Source organism: Bufo bufo, chromosome 7 (assembly GCF_905171765.1).
Source record: "Bufo bufo chromosome 7, aBufBuf1.1, whole genome shotgun sequence".
Lineage (NCBI taxonomy): Eukaryota > Metazoa > Chordata > Amphibia > Anura > Bufonidae > Bufo > Bufo bufo.
The window spans coordinates 82877695-82897216 of record NC_053395.1 but is presented as its reverse complement, the minus strand read 5'-3'; the positions used below and the strand labels follow the sequence as shown (position 1 = coordinate 82897216).

The 19522-nt window shown below is 43.8% G+C and overlaps 1 protein-coding gene across 2 annotated transcripts in view; it reads left to right on the top strand.

Annotated features, from left to right (window-relative positions):
* Nucleotides 1-19522, top strand: part of LOC121008919 (katanin interacting protein) — a 311559-nt gene that overhangs the window by 123799 nt on the left and 168238 nt on the right. For both annotated transcript variants that reach the window (XM_040441686.1, XM_040441685.1), the window contains 3 exons: nucleotides 1997-2954; nucleotides 8564-9274; nucleotides 10861-11069. In XM_040441686.1, coding sequence (XP_040297620.1) covers nucleotides 1997-2954; nucleotides 8564-9274; nucleotides 10861-11069 — 1878 coding nt within the window. The remainder of the gene's footprint in view (nucleotides 1-1996; nucleotides 2955-8563; nucleotides 9275-10860; nucleotides 11070-19522) is intronic.

Sequence of the window (19522 nt, the reverse complement as noted above, 5' to 3'; positions counted from 1 at the left end):
TTCCACTACAAGGTTCATTGTGTTCTGTGGTTCCGACTTCCTGCAGCTGAACTGTGGGGGTGTTGGGTGTCGGAACCCTGCCGATCCAGTAGTGAGGATAGTCCATCAATTAGGGCTGGACAATCCCTTCCCCTGTCCTGCTAGGGCGTATGTATGACATAGAGTGAGGTTACCTCCACTCAGGACCCCTCTATGAGCTAGAAGGAGAACTGCTCTGTACAATCAGCTTCTATTCTCGAGCTGTCCTCGTATTACATCTGAATGGCTGCAATAGCCTCCATTGCGCGGGAATTGACTGACTGGCTGTAGTCTTCACAATCAAAATCATCTCTTTCCTGGAGGTGACAGGAGTGGGACCCATGGGGATCTTAGGATGGGATTGTCTATGATAGCAAAATCCCTCTAAAGATAGACCAAGTTAGGATCCTGACCATAAGCAATGCTTGTATGCTTTTCTGAAGATATACAGTACAGACCAAAAGTTTGGACACACCTTCTCATTCAAAGAGTTTTCTTTATTTTCATGACTATGAAGGCATCAAAACTATGAATTAACACATGTGGAATTATATACATAACAAACAAGTGTGAAACAACTGAAAATATTTCATATTCTAGGTTCTGCAAAGTAGCCACCTTTTGCTTTGATTACTGCTTTGCACACTCTTGGCATTCTCTTGATGAGCTTCAAGAGGTAGTCCCCTGAAATGGTCTTCCAACAGTCTTGAAGGAGTTCCCAGAGATGCTTAGCACTTGTTGGCCCTTTTGCCTTCACTCTGCGGTCCAGCTCACCCCAAACCATCTCGATTGGGTTCAGGTCCAGTGACTGTGGAGGCCAGGTCATCTGGCGCAGCACCCCATCACTCTCCTTCATGGTCAATTAGCCCTTACTTTCAAAGTTTTCCCAATTTTTCGGCTGACTGACTGACCTTCATTTCTTAAAGTAATGATGGCCACTCGTTTTTCTTTACTTAGCTGCTTTTTTCTTGCCATAATACAAATTCTAACAGTCTGTTTAGTAGGACTATCAGCTGTGTATCCACCTGACTTCTCCTCAACGCAACTGATGATCCCAACCCCATTTATAAGGCAAGAAATCCTACTTATTAAACCTGATAGGGCACACCTGTGAAGTGAAAACCATTTCAGGGGACTACCTCTTGAAGCTCATCAAGAGAATGCCAAGAGTGTGCAAAGCAGTAATCAAAGCAAAAGTAGGCTACTTTGAAGAACCTAGAATATGGCATATTTTCAGTTATTTCACACTTGTTTGTTATGAATATAATTCCACATGTGTTAATTCATAGTTTTGATGCCTTCAGTGTGAATCTACAATTTTCATAGTCATGAAAATAAAGAAAACTCTTTGAATGAGAAGGTGTGTCCAAACTTTTGGTCTGTACTGTATATGTAAATATTTTCTTGTTATATCTCACCAGTAAGGTGGATCCGCTAATCCTCAGGTCCAGATGAGAGGTCTGGAGCTGCATGAGCAAGTGGTGCTAGTTCATCAGGTCAGAAACACAAATGCAGCAGAGGCGAGGACACCTATAGAGGGGGTTGATCTAGCTGTGAATGTGCAGCGATGAAGCAGAGTTGCAACACCTTGAGTAGCAGAGCTGTATCAGCGCTATACAATGATGATCTGGAGATATGCAGCGATAAAGCAGAGTTGCAACACAGAGTAGCAGTGCTGTAATAGCAATTCCAATGTAACAGAGTAGCAAATGGTATCAAGCCCAGTGTAACAGAGCACAAAGTAATTTATAAGGCTTTGGCAGTTAGCAGATCATTGGTAACTTTGGTAAGGCCGTTTCAGTAGTGTGGAGGGGGTCAAAAATAGAGGGAGGACAGATCAATGTGGACAAGGTACTGCTAGGAAACGTTGGTCCTCAGGTATTCATGTATTCGGGTATACATGATACAGTAGTTATGCATGATTTGTAAATTGTTAAATGTTTGCATTAGAACTAAGATTACTTACACTTTTTTACAGGATCTGGACATTGGTGCGAAGCATGTAAAGATCTATAAAAATGAAACCTTGGTGTTTGATGGTATCTTAGAGAAAGGGTGTGGTAACCAAGTATTTGACTACAGCAACACAATTGACCTATTAAACGGGCAGATGAAGACAGCCACCCCATCTCTTCTCAGCCCTCAAAAAGATCAAGATGAAGATGACCTTAGTGATAGCAGTAATAAGAACATGTATGATCAGATCTTGTCACAATCCAGGTCATTTGGATTACCAAAGGCTTATAACTCTGAAAAATCTTCAAAATTGAAGGAACTTGATTTTGCTGAAGATCTAAAAATGACAGAACCTAGCAATTCTATAGTATATCAAAGAGAGCGAGCGCATGGAAATGTTTTATGGAGAGATTTGGACTCCTGCAGTGATGAAAATAGCTCTACTAATGAACTTCTTGAATTGCCTGTTAACGGCACACAGTTAACAAGTGTAGAAAGTAAGGCATCTATTGAACGTTCTCATTCTCCATCAGATCCTGATGATCTAACGATTAAAGAACAGCTGGAAAAGCTTACTGGCAGAAAGCTTAGTAATTCAGCAAGTAAAACCCCTCTATGGTTAGAATCTTCATCCAACCCTCAGCAGAAGAATTATGATCAAGGTTGTGAAAAGCCCTTCTATATTTCAGATCCCTCTATCGATAACGACTCATTTAGAAATGAACATGACATTGCTAGTGACCAGTTCATCGATGAGTGTCTTAGAAATCCCAGTACAGGCCCTAGGCATCAAGGCAGAAATGACAAGTCCGATACTTCAGTGGCATCGGCAAGGAAAATCTGTGATGATTTAGAAAGTTTTGGCATGAAGATTATTTCAGATCAAAAACGTCCAATCAGTGGAAGACGGGAAGTATTAAAATCGAGAGAAAGAGAATTTGAAAGTGAAAAATTTCAAGATCTGAGCCTTCCATTAACAGGTAAGTGATAAGCAACATCTGTTTAAAATCGGATGTTTGACTTCAAATATGTGTTCAAAAGTTGTGACAAGTGTTAGACAATAGAAGAAGAAAAGTATCCAACATTGAATCAGTATTACCAAATTTGGGAAGCGCTACAGCCATTGATAACAAGTTCCTATTAGTTTCCGCATGCCTTAGGTGAGGTCTGTATTCTCACACAGCAGTGTATTGCGGAGTCTATCAATGAGGTAACAACATATCCATATTGAATAAAAGTTCTCAATGCAATCGTATATGTGTTTATTCAACTGTGAACGTTATGCACCAGTGGCCTTAAAGGGAGTCTGTCACCACATTTGAGCATATTAGACTGATCAAATAGCGTTAAATGTGCCACCCAGAACTTAAAAACGGTACCTTTGTTGTATCTAATAGAGTTTTCTTTCAGCCAAAAATGAAGATTCTGTAAATGCGCCCTCTCAAGTGCCCAGGGCGGCGTCTCAATCCTCCAAGCCCCAGGCAGCACCTCCTCAACGGCTCATAACCCCACCCTCCGTGTGCCTCTGCCCACCCGTTTACTCTCCTCCTTTCTCCTTTTCCACTGCGGCTGCGCGGTCAAATTCGTAGCGCAGTGGAAAAGGAGAGAGGAGGAGAGTAAACGGGCGGGCAGAGGCACACGGAGGGCGGGGTTATGAGCCGTTGAGGAGGTGCTGCCTGGGGCTCGGACGATTGAGACGCCGCCCTGGGCACTTGAGAGGGCGCATTTACAGAATCTTAAAAGTTCATTTTTGGCTGAAAGAAAACTCCATTAGATACAACAAAGGTACCGTTTTTAAGTTCTGGGTGGCACATATAACGCTATTTGATCAGTCTAATATGCTCAAATGTGGTGACAGACTTCCTTTAAAAGCAGGGCTAGACATACCAACCCCACCAGCTCACAATTAGTAGAGTGAAAAACAGTGGCACACATTTTGATTTACTGGCTCACTGTCATCAACACTCCCTTAGCTCCCCTTCCAGTCATTTTATAGTGATGGCCTACTTACAAAGAACCAGGGCCTAATCCCCAATGCATGTGCCAAATTCTCAAAATAACCGACTTCACACATACATGCCCTAGCACTAACGATATAATTTACTTGCTGGATGGACAGTACATCAGCACTACCAAACATACAGGGCTACACAGCACCTCTTACATCCTGTGCCTGACAGGTTACATCTCCTCTGATGTAGACCTTCTCTTCCTTCATTTTCTCCATTCAGCCCATGACAACTTCTTTCAGCCACATCTCAACTATGCAGAGCTTGCCATAAAGACGTCTTGGGTTTCTCACTTTTCTATCATCCTCCTCACTCTGGTGCTGCAATAGTGTTATCCTGTTACCAACCCCAATACTGTGCCCACTGTTTTCCTCAGTGCCCCCAAATAATATACTACAGAAATTATAGTGCCAAAAAGATAGTCCCTCATAGTAATGTAAAAGTCCCACCAATAGCATTACCCTCATTAGTAATAATACCCCCTACAATCCACCTAATTAACTGCTCCCCATGCGTGCCCCAGTTAGTAGTAGTGGCCTCCATATTGTGTCAAATCATAATGCCCATCATAGTGCACCCAGTAGTAATAAGGCTGTCTATAGTGCCCCTAGTATTAATACATCCACCCCATAGTGACCCTAGTAGTATTAAGGCCCTTTTATAGTGCCTCAGTAGTTATATTGCTCCCTGTAGGGCATCAGTAGTTATATAGTGCTCCCTATAATGCCCCAATAGTTAAAATTTCTCCCTATAGTGCCCCAATAGTTATAATGCCCCCATGTGGTGCCCCAGTAGGTATAATGCCCGCTGTAATGCCCATGTAGTTATAATAGTCTTCTGTGGTGCCCACAGTAGGTATAATGTTGCCTGTAATGCCCCAGTAGTCTTAATGCCCCACTATAGTTCCTCCAGTACTTTAGTGCCTCCTATACTTATCATACCCCCTTGTAGTGCCCCTTTAGTAATAATGCCCCCCACATAGTGCCCCTAGTAGGTATAATGCCCCTTTTATTGCCCCAGTTCTTATAGAGCCATCACACACACATGGTGTCCCCAGTAGGTGTAGTGCCCATTTTAGGGCTCCTAGTACATACAGAGCCCCCCTGTAGTTAGAATATCCCCCCCACATAGTGCCCCCAGTATTTAAAGAGCCCCCCACACAGAGTGCCCCTAGCATGTAAAATGCCCTCTTTAGTGCCCACAGTACTTACAGAGCCCCACACACATTGTACCCCCCAGTAGGTGTAATGCACCTTTTAGTGCCCCCAGTACTGACAGAGCCCCACACACGTAGTACCCCCAGTATGTGTAATGCCCCTTTTAGTATCTCCAGTAGTCACAGAGCCCGGAAACATAGTACCCCCAGTAGCTAATGCCCCTTTTAGTGCCCACAGTTCTTACTGAACCCCCAATGTCAGTTAGAAAAATAAATAAAACACCTGACTTCCCGCAGCCATCTGCGATGCAGACTACAGCCTTTTCTGACCTGCAAACACAGTTGCCAGGCTTTGGACACAGGTGGTCCCGTTGAAGTCTTTTGCTTGGCAAGCACCTGCGCCGTTCTATTCTCTCATAGGCCTGTGGTATGAGAGTGAGCCACGGGGCACGAGAGCTATTGGTTCCCTTGTCCTGCCGTAGTTATTCAACTGCAATAACTCTTAAGGATGGTGATACAATGCTTAAAGGGGTTGTCTGGGTTCAGAGCTGAACCTGGACATACCCACAATTTCACCCAGGCTGCCCGCTGTTATGAACATCGGAGCATTTTATGCAAGGGCTTTTTTGTTTATATTTTCACACTGCTAGGCGAAGGCTTCCACCCAGCAGTGTTCCCGGTGATATCACCGTCTCTCATTGGGAGGCTTTAGCGCTGCTCTAGCCATTTTACAGGCTAGGGTAGCTCTAAAGCCCACCCATCAGAGCCGGTGATGTCACCGGGCTCACTGCTGGACAGAAGCCTCCGCCTAGCAGTCCTTATGGAGAGGCCGGTACGTCACCGGAACTCCATAAAATGCTTTTGCCCTGCATGATTCAGCACAGAACAAAGGAGAGCATATAAGCATGACATGCCCGGATGCTCATACCAGGGGGCTGCCTGGTGAAATTGTGGGTATGTCCGGGTTCAGAGCTGAAGCCGGACAACCTCTTTAAGCCCCAGATGTTTTGACCGGCAATGCCCCTGGGCAGGGGTTTGACTCTTCCCCCCTCCCTACAGATCACCTGTTTTAGAGTAGTTGTGGAGCCATTCATTTCAATGGGATCAGCAATGCAGTAACCGCCTCTGTCATCTTCCTAGCACTACTACTAGCAGACAGTGTGTTGGATTCCGGATGTTACGACTGGTGCTCGGCTGTTATGGTGGTAAGATAACAGTGTAGACGTTAGATGGCATAGTGTGGGTGGCACACTTGAAAGTCTTGATGTGTTTCAGAGCCCCATTAGGCATTTTCCTCAGTAGAAAATAGATAATGGCTTTCTCTTGGTTCTGACAGTTTGTGTTATTTATTCCTGGTTGTGTAAAAATGGATGCTACCGCATGTTCAGGTTTTTTTATGCAGTTTTTGAAGCCAAAACCAGGAGTGGATTAATAAAAAGCAGAGAAGTTGTATCTTTTAAAGGGCATCTGTCAGTAGATTTGTACCTATAAGAATGGCTGACCTGTTACATGTGCGCTTGGCAGCTGAAGGCATCTGTGCTGGTCCCATGTTTGTATGTGCCCGCATTGCTGAGTTTTATATATGCAAATGAGCCTCTACGAGGAACGGGGACATTGCCGTTACACCTAGAGAATCTGCTTTCTTTGCTACTGCCGCACCCTCTGCCAAGCCATGAAAATGTCCACATCAACATGGAAATACAACCATATAGAAGTATTGGTTTGATAATCTGCCATATTTCTGGACATCACTTTCTAGTTTTTTGTTCATTTATTGAATATTATGGGCCAGATTTATCCTTACACTTACATCTTACTCCACTTTTACATATGTCTAAAGTCACTTTTGGCTAAGTCAGATTTATTAATGGTCCTTTAATACTGTGATAAATATGGTTTGACAGTAGCAGTTTATCCTTCAGTAAGCGGCTTTACAAAAATCGCACGTCTTTATGAAAAAGTCGCATAAGATAAGCATGGTCCTCACTGGAGTGAAATTGCGCAATTTTTTGTGACTTTTTAAATTGTCGCAGTAATAAATCTAACTAGAGATTCATTTACATAAGAAAACACTGCCACTTTCAGAAAACTGGCGAACATAGCGCAGAGCTGATAAAGTCTCACATTTTTGTGTAGTTTTAGCGATTGTGCAAAAATTTGTGACTTTTTCACTCCATTATTTTGACTTGAGTTAATGATAAATCTGGCCCTATAAGTTTTGGAGCATACCATAGTGGCAAGTTATTTGAATATTTCATGTGGAAATCCAATAATCTGGCATCTGTCCAATAATTAGGCTAAAAAGTCAAATTTTGCAGCAAAAATGAAATTATAAATAAAATTTCATGTGAGAAACTGATTTGGTAGCACCAGTAAAGAACAGCCTGATTTTCAGCACATTGTCAGGCATGAACCCATCATCTGACTCCACCGAAAGAAAGCCAAAGGTCACCATCACAAACCGATATGAAATTGTTACCAATGGTTGTAGCGCTGCAGCCTTTGCAATATACAACCACTAATTTCATTTCGGAGCAAGTAAACAGGGTGGCAGCAGTCCAATACCCCGAGGGCCCTGTGGTAGATTGTAGTATTGTTTAATGGGTTTTAGGTGATTTGTGATACCCATTGGGGGCTTAAATGATCCAATAATTCTGTGCAATCTAGAGAACCAGCCTATTTCTTTCCTTCCTTTATTATTTGGTTATTTTGACTCACTAGGTACAGGGACAGGCCAGTGCACTTGACTGTGCAGCCACTGTACATTTCTGGGGAGCTACCCAATACAACCTTATTTTTGTTACCTATCTAAAAATATGAGGACACACTGTTGTTTGTATTGCAGCCCATGCCCGCCACTGCCTCCCTCTCCCGAGCAGGCATAGGCGCTGTCTTACTCCCCCCCCCCTCCCCCCGTTCTAGCTAGTGGCCTGGTCCAGCTGTGTCTCATCTACCTCACCAACAGTGGGCCCAGTCACCAGTTTTTTCTTGTTTGTGCCTCCACCTTCAGCCTGGTTTCTCTGCCTGTAGGGCATGTGAGTGCTTCTTGGCCAGTGCATGCATGTCCTAATTCTTCCCCAGACTATGGCTGGCTGTCCCTAGGTATTAAAGACACTTTCCCCATTCCAAGAGGTATGGCCTGGTTGCTCCACTGCAGCGAAGGCCCGTGTAGAGGGTTAAAGGGTGAAAACCAGGAGACTGCCAGGATTACACCCTTAGGACTAGCCCAAAGCCAAACCGGTTGGTTGGCACAGTGGGTCTACATCCAATGCCTGTAATACTGTGATCAGTTGATTGTTGTAGATTCAGCAGCAGGAGCCCCCAGTGATCAGTAAATGTTGTAAATTAACTAACCATGATGTAAAGTGACGAACCAAGTACAAATGTGAGAACACAGTTTTCTAATGATGACTTTCATTTTTAGGTAGTCAAGGAAGCATTAAAACAAGGCAAAGGTGGAGCAATGAACAAGAAAATAACTTGATGGAGTCATGGACATCTTTACTAAAATTTAATCAGTCGCATAGAGGTCGGATCTCTAATATGAATTTTGAAGGAGATATTTTGGATGAATTTTTGCATCAGCAAAAGATTGGAAAACAAAATATAACTGTTAAAAAGGAATATGTGCATGAAATGCCTAAATTGGCCGATCTCAGCATGGTAGAAAATGATGGAAGTGACTTTGAGATCCCAGTTTTGCCATATGGTCAACATTTGTGTATCAAAATTACTTCCACTTGGGGTGACAGACACTATGTTGGGCTTAATGGAATAGAACTGTTTTCCTCTACTGGAAACCCTGTGCAGATCGCAAAGATTGAATCAGATCCCCCAAACATAAATATCTTGCCAGCATATGGCAAAGATCCTAGAGTGGTAACAAATCTCATCGATGGCGTGAACAAGACTCAAGATGACATGCATGTTTGGCTTGCCCCATTCACTCCTGGAAAGATACACTTTATTTACTTAGACTTTACATCCCCCTGTAAAGTGGCAATGATCAGAATTTGGAATTATAACAAATCAAGAATACATTCATTCCGCGGTGTAAGGGACATTGAAATTGTTTTAGACCAGGCAGTAGTTTTTAAAGGAGAAATAGCCAAGGCTTCTGGTACACTAACTGGATGTGAGTAGATATTCCTTAATTTCCTTCCTATATTCTTTAAATGACCTATGAATATAAAAAAAAACTTATTATTACTTATTATTGAACTGTTCCCATTATGTTCCTCACATATTTTAAGACTCCTCCACTCTTTCTTGCATTTAGCTTTATTTTTAGGACTATACATTTTAACATAGAGTTACACCATTAATTAGTAAATGCAAAATCTAATTTAAAATATTTCTTTAGTCATTTTTTATTTTATCTAGTTTCATTTTATTGTAAAGTTTTATTGTCTGTTAAAACAGACAATGGAGGAGATGTATCAAAACCGATGTAACGGAAAACTGGCTTAGTTGCCCATAGTAACCAAACAGCTTCCACCTTTATTTTCTAAAGCTACTCTGAAAAATGATGGAGGTGAAGGTGGAATCTGATTGGTGGCTATCCATTCATACATGCTTGCTTGGCTCAGCTGAACAAGGATATCTTCTCGGTAGGAAGAGGGGGAGAAAGTGACTTATCTCCCAATAAACAAAACTATTGGACAGTTGAAAATCATCTGTCGGACCCCTGTCATCTGCCGTTTGGGGAGAGTTGGAAGGGCTCCGTACTTTTAGATGGTCCACTGGTCCCGTGGAAATTGTCAGGTTCATCCAACATTCATCTAATCTGTGTGGCTGGCTCAGTGTTTAGTAAACTCAGTATTTAATATAAAACAATTTTTTTTAAACTTTTTGCCAGTTTTTATTTTTGATTTTGTCGGTACTATGTCATTGAAAATGAATTGGGTTGTTCGGGCTACAGATAACGATCTGTCCTCAGGATAGGTCATCTGTATCAGATCATTCAAGTCCAACACCCGGAACCCCCACTGATCAGCCGTTTTGTGTAGCTCCACCACAAATCATCAGTTCACAGAGCTGGAAAGGGAGCGGAGCTGCATTATGCCAATGGCAGAAACTAAACAGTGTACAGTCAACAAAAATGATAACACCTTCTATATAGATAGGTAAACCATTATTCGTTTACTGCTGCAGTGAGGGAAATATGTTATCCGAAGGGTAGTCCTCAGGATAATAGTAGATGTAGAATTGAGTTCAGTTTGACAGCTCTTGATAGGCCTAAATAAAGATGCCCACAGAGTAGCAATGAATTGGTTAGTGTAATGTGTGATGCTTTCACTGAGTCACTTCTCTGGTCACATTGTGGTCTGACTAAGAGGCTTAAAGGAAACCTGTCACCTCTGTCCCTGAAGGTAGCATAGTATAGTGACAGACCCACTTTCTCTTCAGGGTTGGCATTCAGTACTTTTACCGTCCCGGCAGGGCCAAACTCACAGTACGCGCCAGCACTATGAAAGAGATAAGTCCAAGGAGACTTGGGGCCCAACCTGCCTCTTGCCCATGACTGCCAGGTTTCTTTTCTATGCATAACTTGAAACTTGCAAGTCATGGGCAGAGGGAGGGCAGCGTCACAAGTCTCATCGAACTCACGTCGCTTGCATCGCGTGCACGTGCGCTGCAAGGTTTGCCCAGTGATTACTGTAAAAGTACATGGTTTCCTGGTATATTTTGCATTATTTTTTGCTCCATTTATTTTTTCAGCTGCAGAACAGTTTGGGGATACAATTTTGTTCACAACTGACGATGACATACTGCAGGCGATTTCTGTGTATGATGAAACATTTGATGAGGATTTTGAGAGCACAGATCTTCAGATGGATGAAGAAATAGTCAAAACGCGCCCAAGAACAGCAGACAGTGGCGAGGAGGAAAGACCTTTTACACAGGCCGGCTCCGGTGAAAAACTGCAGGTAATGGTATAATACAAATAGTTTTCTGCAATATGAGATCTGATGAGAACGGAACGTGCTTGAAACCAAACTAGAAAATAATAACGTGCTTACAGTCGCCAACCCCATGTCAGTGACACACATCAGGCTAATGCTACAAATAATTACTTTTAGAACGGGACAAGGTTTTTCCCCCTGACAAATACTGATTGGAAGCCGATAAGATTGAGTATAAAATCTCGCCATTATCTGAAACACAGAGGCCATTTACGTTAGTATTTCAGATGTTAATTTCCTTGTGCTGGTAAACAGGACAATTTCCATGATCTACTGTAATATCCACAATTTTATTTTACTTGCAACCTCAAATATTGAAGCATCCAGTATTAAAATGTGTATGAAATTTCTGACTATGTAAATGCATTTGTCAGGATAAAACGACTGTTGCTGTCTGTGCTGCTGCCAAAGACTCCTGGGCTTCTGCAATTGGATTATGACCCCCAATCAGACCAAGTTCAAGATAATCATTTGTTTTCGCCTTTATTTGTAAAGCGTATTACGCAGTGCGGTACGTTCCATGAGAAGGAGCATAGATAACAGGTCACAGAAAAACAATATAGAAGAGGTATCAAGCTGATATCCTGAGTGATTCAGGTATGCCAGTCCTAGTCATTGCAGTATTCTCAGCAAATGCTGCAGATTTCGGCTGGATACATAGCAAGCTAATGTCAGACCCTCTTGCCTATCAGTATATGTCGGTGGGAGGGAATATTAGATCAGACACGTTGGATTTCCGCCTTTTTAATTACGCTGTAACCCCAAAGTTTCTGGATCCATTTATCTTCTCTTGTTTTATATAGTGCACATGTTTTCAGGGGAATCAATCATCTTAATTATCAGCTGCAAAATCTATTGGGCAACAATTATTTTAAAAGCGGCAATCTGGTTATACATAGAAATGTAACAGTAGCTGTAGACTGCTTAGTGACGGTACCTGCCGCCCAGGGGTCAAGTCCTGGGAAAAAAAGTGTGGGAACTCACCCCCCGTCAGTGCCTCTCATCAGCCCGCCCCCCCCCCCCCCCCCGTCAGTGCCTCTCATCAGCCCCCCCCCCTGTCAGTGCCTCTCATCAGCCCCCCCCCGTCAGTGCCTCTCATCAGCCCCCCCCCCGTCAGTGCCTCTCATCAGCCCCCCCCCGTCAGTGCCTCTCATCAGCCCCCCCCCCCGTCAGTGCCTCTCATCAGCCCCCCCCGTCAGTGCCTCTCATCCGCCCCCCCCCCGTCAGTGCCTCTCATCAGCCCCCCCCGTCAGTGCCTCTCATTAGCCCCCCCCCGTCAGTGCCTCTCATCAGCCCCCCCCCTGTCAGTGCCTCTCATCAGCCCCCCCCTCCCCGTCAGTGCCTCTCATCAGCCCCCCCCCGTCAGTGCCTCTCATCAGCCCCCCCCCCCCCGTCAGTGCCTCTCATCAGCCCCCCCCGTCAGTGCCTCTCATCAGCCCCCCCCCCTCACAGCCGACATGGCACCCCTCACAGCCGACAGCCGAGGACCAGGAAGGCGGCGGTGAGTACAAAGCCTTCACCGCTTCCTCCTGGTCCTTTTGCCCTGAAAGGGAACGGCGTTCCTGCCATGAAAAAAGTGCAGGAACGCCGTTCCCACGCGTTCCCCCTCGACTCGACCCCTGCTGCCGCCCTCCTTTGGGTCATTGTTGTTTCCCAGACTACGCTCTACACAGTGTGCTGTGGTAGTCTGAGATCCTCCCCCTGCTATCAGGTGAACATTGGGTCCTTCCTTCATCTTCCCCTACAAGTCCCATGACCAGTCATCAGAAGGGGGGTCTTGGAATACAGTAGCAGAGTTTGCTCTTGAGAAAGCTGGTAATCATCTTTGGTAATAGAAGAGGGGCCCGGGAACTGACGGCACAAAAGGGGCCACCTCCGTTTGCACAGACAAACAGGGAAGGCGGTCAATCCCTGAATAAGACCACCCACTGGACTCTTAGACATAGAGCAGGAATGTAAATGAATGACATACAAAGTTATACTGAATAATGTGTTATAAATGGCTGCAAAAAATAAAATGGGAAGTTGTGAGCTTCGTGGTTTGTGAAAAATATTCATTTTTCATGTTGGTCCCATGAAAAATATTCAACGTTTTTCACACCAGCACCTGGATCTGAATACTTTTGTAACTGCATGTAATTTAAAATTTAGTATCGAGTTATTCACTGGAATCTGTATAATGCCCCCTGCTGTTTGCCCTTTTTCTAAATTCTCTGTCCAGCTCAGTGAGGCTGAGGCTACTTTCACATTAGCATTTTTTGCGGATCTGTCATGAATCTGCAAAAACGCTTCCATTACCATAATACAACTGCATGCATTAGTCATGATCCGGTTGTAGTATGTCTTCTATAACCATGACTGATCCGTCAAGAACACCATTGAAAGTCAATGGGGGACGGATCCATTTTCTATTGTGTCAGAGAAAACGGATCCGTCCCTATTGACCTGCATTGTGCATCAGGACAGATCCGTCTCACTCCACACCACATCGCGGACAGAAAAACTCTGCTTGCAGCGTTATTCTGTCTGCGCCGGGGACGCAACCAAACGGAATGGAATGCATTTTGGAGCACTCCGTTTTGTTCAGTTCAGTTTTGTCCCCATTGACAATGAATGGGGACAAAACTGAAGCGCATTCTTCCGCTATTGAGATCCTATGACTGATCTCAATAGCGTAATTGAAAACGCTACTGTAGAAGTAGCCTGACACACATGCTCAGTTCCATCCTTCAGCTACCACCAGCTGCCAGCTTGATATAAATCTAGCAGAGCAATTGCAGCTCTGGATCCATGTGAGGTACAGGGCTGGTTCTAGCTTTATTAGAAAGAGACTGTCTTGTACTATATGATGTCTGATTTTCAGTTTTTACTTTACTCATGGGATAACCCCTTTGAGAATCCAGAACAATGTTCTACAAGTGATGAACAAGTTATAGAACAAATCTCATATACGGGTATGATTCTGCAGGAATAAAATGTGAAAAGTCTCCATCTTGCTGCCTTTCAGCTGTGTGAAGCGCTCCCCCGAGCTCCGGTTAGCCATGGTGCACTACATATCTTTCCGCTTCTCTGCATGTGATGGCCTTGCTGATGGTGACCAGGTGCAGGGCTCACATTGAAGGCATAGCACAGCTGCTGGAAGACTGAAGTGCTCTTTGCACATTGATGGTTTCTTAGAGACCCTTACATATTCCAGTATTACCCACAGCAAGACATTTGTCCCTTATCTTCCCGAAAGCTGAAAGGGAAATGTGGGTAATAACCATACACTGCTGGAATTTTCTTTTCACCTGACAGAATGTTTGGGCCGAGAGTCAGATCATGGAGGGGCACCTACCAGCCGTTACTGAAAAGTACACATTTATGTCTTAGAACGTGTTGGAAAATCTCATTGGGGTAGATTTATCAAAACTGGTGGAAAGTAGTTTAGTTGCTCATAGCAAACAAAAAGATTCCACCTTTCATTTTTCAGAGCTTCTTTGGAAAATGAAAGGTGGAATCTGATTGGTTGCTATGGGCAACTAAACCAGTTTTCCTTTACACCAGTATGATACATTTCCCCCATTGTGTTTGTGGAAAAGGACATGTCTAGACTCCAAATTTGTCTCCCAGATTCAGGTACATCTAACCATATTTGATGGCTTCATACTATCTGTCGCTATTCATCATTTATGTATTGCTATCAACAAGAATTCCTATTGTATGCTGATCTGCATGGCAGTATACTTTATATTGTACATTGACCCCACAGATCTGCTTGTAGGTTGCATTCTACTAGCCCACAAAATATAATGCAGTATGTCTTTTGAATCCAGAGGGGGGAAAAAATCGAAAGACTATTTTGCAGCAGATTGGAAAAAGGAGCTTTATAAACCAACTGACAAAGTGAGTGTTTTGGTTACCAAATCAAGAAGACTTAAATTGCCAGTTTTGAAGCCGGCTCTGTCCTTTGAATATAGAGGGGAAAAATGTGCAGACTGATCTGCAGCGGATTGGATAAAGAAACTTTATAAACAAACTGAAAATGCGAGTGTGGGAGCTTGTGGGTGTGTTTTGATCCCAATTGTATTTTGTCTTAAAGGGGTTTTCTGGGACGACCTATCCTCAGGATTGAGTTGGTGGAAGAGAAGGCCATGGTCCGTGCGAGTGCAGCCTTCCCTTCATTGTAATTACAAGCTGCCCCATTCACTTCTATGGGACGGCTCTGTGGTATACACTTGAATAGGAAGGAGCCGTCCCATTGAAGTGGATCGGAGTGCTTGTAATTACACAATGAAGGGAAGGCTGTGCTCACACGGCGGGGGTGTCGGGTGTCGAACCCCTGCCGATCTGATATTGAAGACATATCCTGAGGATGGGTTATCAATATCAAAATTCCGTAACACCCCTTTAAGACATCTTGTGCAATGTATTTAGTCCATGAAGAGCCATTTTAGGGTGCATGTTGCTGTGCAAAATGTGAACAAATTACACATTTGGAAGCTCAGACCTTGGATGTAAATGAGCAAATTTTAACACTGAGACACCTTGACAATATGGAAAGGAGTTTGCTGCGCACTGAGTAGACTCTCAGTGGGGTAGATGAGGAGAAGGGTAATAGTATGGAGGAGCAGGAAAGTTAGGTAGCTAACTGGGTAACACTAAGAAGACAGGGTAGAAGGAAGAGTGCCAAGGAGGCTAGCCCTGATCTGACACACCCCAACAAGTTTACCAAGTTTTCAGATGAGGGGGATATCATTTCAGGGTAGCACTGCTGCAGCAAGATGCCAGGGCTGGCCAGACAGGTGTTGGTAGTGGTAGATTCAGATATGGCCATCTGTCACAAAGACCCGGATTGTTGAACGGTGTGTTGTCTTCCTGGCATTCGAGTTTGACATACCATGGATTGGGTTGATAGGTTACTGGGAGGGGCTGGTGAAGACCCAGTGGTCATACTGCACATTGGCTCCAATGACAAGGTTAGAGGTAGGTAGCGAGTCCTTAAAAATTATTTCAGTGACTTGCCGTAGATCGCAAGCTTAAGACAAGGATCTCAAATGTGGTACTCTCTGAAATCCTACCTGTACTACATTCCACACCAGAGAGGCAGTGGGAGATTAAGGAGGTAAATTAGTGTTAAAATACTATTGTCTTTTTAAAAAAAGGAGGAGTGTTTAAACTAGTGACTGGGGGAGGATAATTACATTATTGGAGGGAAAGATAGTGCAGATAAAACATTGGGGCGAGGTAGTGGAACTGGGGGAGGAATAGAAGGAGGGGCTAGATCAGTTCATAAGGAAAGGTAGAATAAAAAATATACATAAACCTCTCATTTGTATGTATACTTATGCCAGAAGCCTGACTAATAAAACTGGGGAACTGGAATTAGTGATGTGTGAGGAGAACTATGACATAGTGGGAATAACTGAGACATGGCTGGATAGTAGCTATGACTGGGCAGTTAACGTACAGGGTTACAGTCTGTTTAGAAAGGATCGTCAAAACCACAGAGGGGGGGGGGGCTCTGTCTTTATGTAAAGCCCTGTCTAAAGCCCACAGTCCGAGAAGATATAAGTGAGGGACATGTGGAGTCATGGTGTGTAGAAATAAATCGAGGAAAAAACAATAATAACATACGGATAAAGCTCCATTCACACGTCCGCAACGTGTTTTGCGGATCCACGGAGCCGCGGATCCGCAAAACATGGACAGCAGCAATGTGCGTTCCGCATTTTGCGGACACTATAGAATGTGCCTATTCTTGTCCGCAATTGCGGACAAGAATAGGAGATGTTATATATTTTTTTTCGGGAACGGAATTGCGGACCATAGAAATGAATGGGTCCGCAATTCCGTTCCACAAATTGTGGACGTGTGAATGGACCCTAAGAGTTTAATATAAGCCTCAGTATAACAGAGACCACAGAAAATGTACTACTAAGGGCTCATGCACACAAACGTCTTTTCTTTCTGTGTCCGTTCTGTTTTCCATTATGCCCCATGACAGCACCTGTGAGAGATCCTCCGCCTTCCGGACAGGAAACAGGAAATTCCCAGATCTGTAAATGGGGTCCTCCATACTCCATTCCTCAGTTTCTTCCTGTTTCCTGTCTATCACATTAAAACATAATTTTATTGTTTCCAAAATGCTATTATTGTGTAAAACTTAAATAAATAAGAAAAAGTATACATATTAGGTATCGCCACGTCTGTAACGATCTGCTCTATAAAAATGTCACTTGACCGAACCCCTCAGGTGAACGCTGTAAAAATAAATAAATAAAAACGGTGCTAAAACAACCAATTTTTTTGGTCACCTTGCCCCATAAAGTGTTATAATGAATGATCAGAAAATCATATGTACCCAAAAATAGTACCAATAAAACTAGCACCTTATCCCCTAGTTTCCAAAATGGGGTCACTTCTTGGGAGTTTCTACTGTAAGGGTGCATCAGGGGGGCTTCAAATGGGATATGGCATCTAAAAACCATGTGGCGCTCCTTTTCTTTTGCGCCCTGCCGTGTGCCCATACAGCAGTTTATGACTATATGTGGGGTGTTTCTGTAAACTGCAGAATCTGGGCGCTCCTCCTACTGGTAAGTGAAAGGTCTGTGCGGCGCATTGCTTACAGCACAGACCTGTCACTTACCAGTAGGAGGAGCGCCGGCCGGTCACAGACATCGCAGCTCGCAGGTAAGTATAATGCTTCTAAAAATTGCTAAGTAACCATGGCAACCAGTACTGCAGTAGCGTCCTGGTTGCCATGGTTACCGATCGGAGCCCCAGCGATTAAACTGGGACTCCGATCGGAACTCTCCACTGCCACCAATGATGGGGGAACGTGATTTTAACTAGGCCACCAATGATGGGGAATTCGGAACGTGATTTTAACTAGGGAGGGGGAGATGTGAGGCCGCACTGGCCATCAATGATGGGGGATTCGGAACGTGATTTTAACTAGGGGGGGGAGATGTGAGGCCGCACTGGCCACCAATGATGGGGGATTCAGAACGTGATTTTAACAAGGGGGGGAGAGAGGGGAGGCCGCACTGGCCACCAATGATGGGGGATTCGGAACGTGATTTTAACTGGGGGGGGGAGAGAGGGGAGGCCGCACTGGCCACCAATGAATATAATATTGGGGAGGGAGGGGTTCTGCCCCCTCCTGCCTGGCAGCACCTGATCTCTTACAGGGGGCTATGATACGCACAATTAACCCTTTAGGTGCGGCAGGGGTTAATTGTGCGGATCACAGCCCCCTGTAAGAGATCGGGTGCTGCCAGGCAGCAGGGGGCAGTCATGTACACAGTTCTCAGTATATTCTAACTTGAAGCGTCCCCATCACTATGGGAAAACTCGAAGTGAAAACTCATATCTGAAAAAGCTTTTATGCAGACGGATCTGCGATCCGTCTGTGTGAAAGTTGCCAACGGCCACGGATCAAGGACGCGGATGCCAATCTTGTGTGCATCCGTGTTTTTTCACGGACCCATTGACTTGAATGGGTCCGTAAACCGTTGTCCGTCAAAAAAATAGGACAGGCATTTCCCGAGTTTTCAACGGACCCATTGAAAGTCAATGGGTCCGCAGAAAATCACGGAAAACGGAACAACGGATGCACACAACGGTCGTGTGCATGAGGCCAAAGTGAAATTTTTAAATTTGATCTCCATTTTCCTTTAATTCTTGTGGAACGCCTAAAGGGTTAACAAAGTTAGTAAAATAGTTTTTAAGTAACTTGAGGGGTGTAGTTTCTACAATGGGGTCATTTATGGGGGTATCCACTATGTAGGCCCCACAAAGTGACTTCAGACCTGAACTGGTCTTTAAAAAGTGGGTTTTGGCAATTTTCTTAAAAATTTTAAGAATTGCTTCTAAACTTCTAAGCCTTCTAACGTCCTAAAAAAAAAAAATCTTAAATGACATTTCCAAAATGATGCCGACGTAAAGTAGACATATGGGGAATGTTAAGTAATAAATATTTTAGGAGGTATCACTTTCTGTTTTAAAAGCAAATTTTTCAAAATTTATTGTAAATTTGGGATTTTTTCATAAATAAAGATGAAATATATTGACTCAAATTTATGACTAGCATGAAGTACAATGTGTCACGAGAAAACAATCTCTGAATGGCTTGGATAAGTGAAAGTGTTCCAAAGTTATTATCACATAAAGTGAGATATGTCAGATTTTCAAAATTAGGCCTGGTCAGGAAGGGGGCAAATGGCCCAGATGAGAAGGGGTTAACCTATGTGCTACTGGCATCTTCTGGCATTGTTCCGGGGGGCAGTCGGACTGCTGTATTATCACTCTTTTGCCCCCCTTTACTAGTTTAAATGCTCCTTAGCAAATACTTTGAACTGTTCTTGAGGACATTCGTTCCCTTGAGAGAAAGATGCAAACCATCGTTCTTGTACAGTTCTTTTCCATTCCAATGA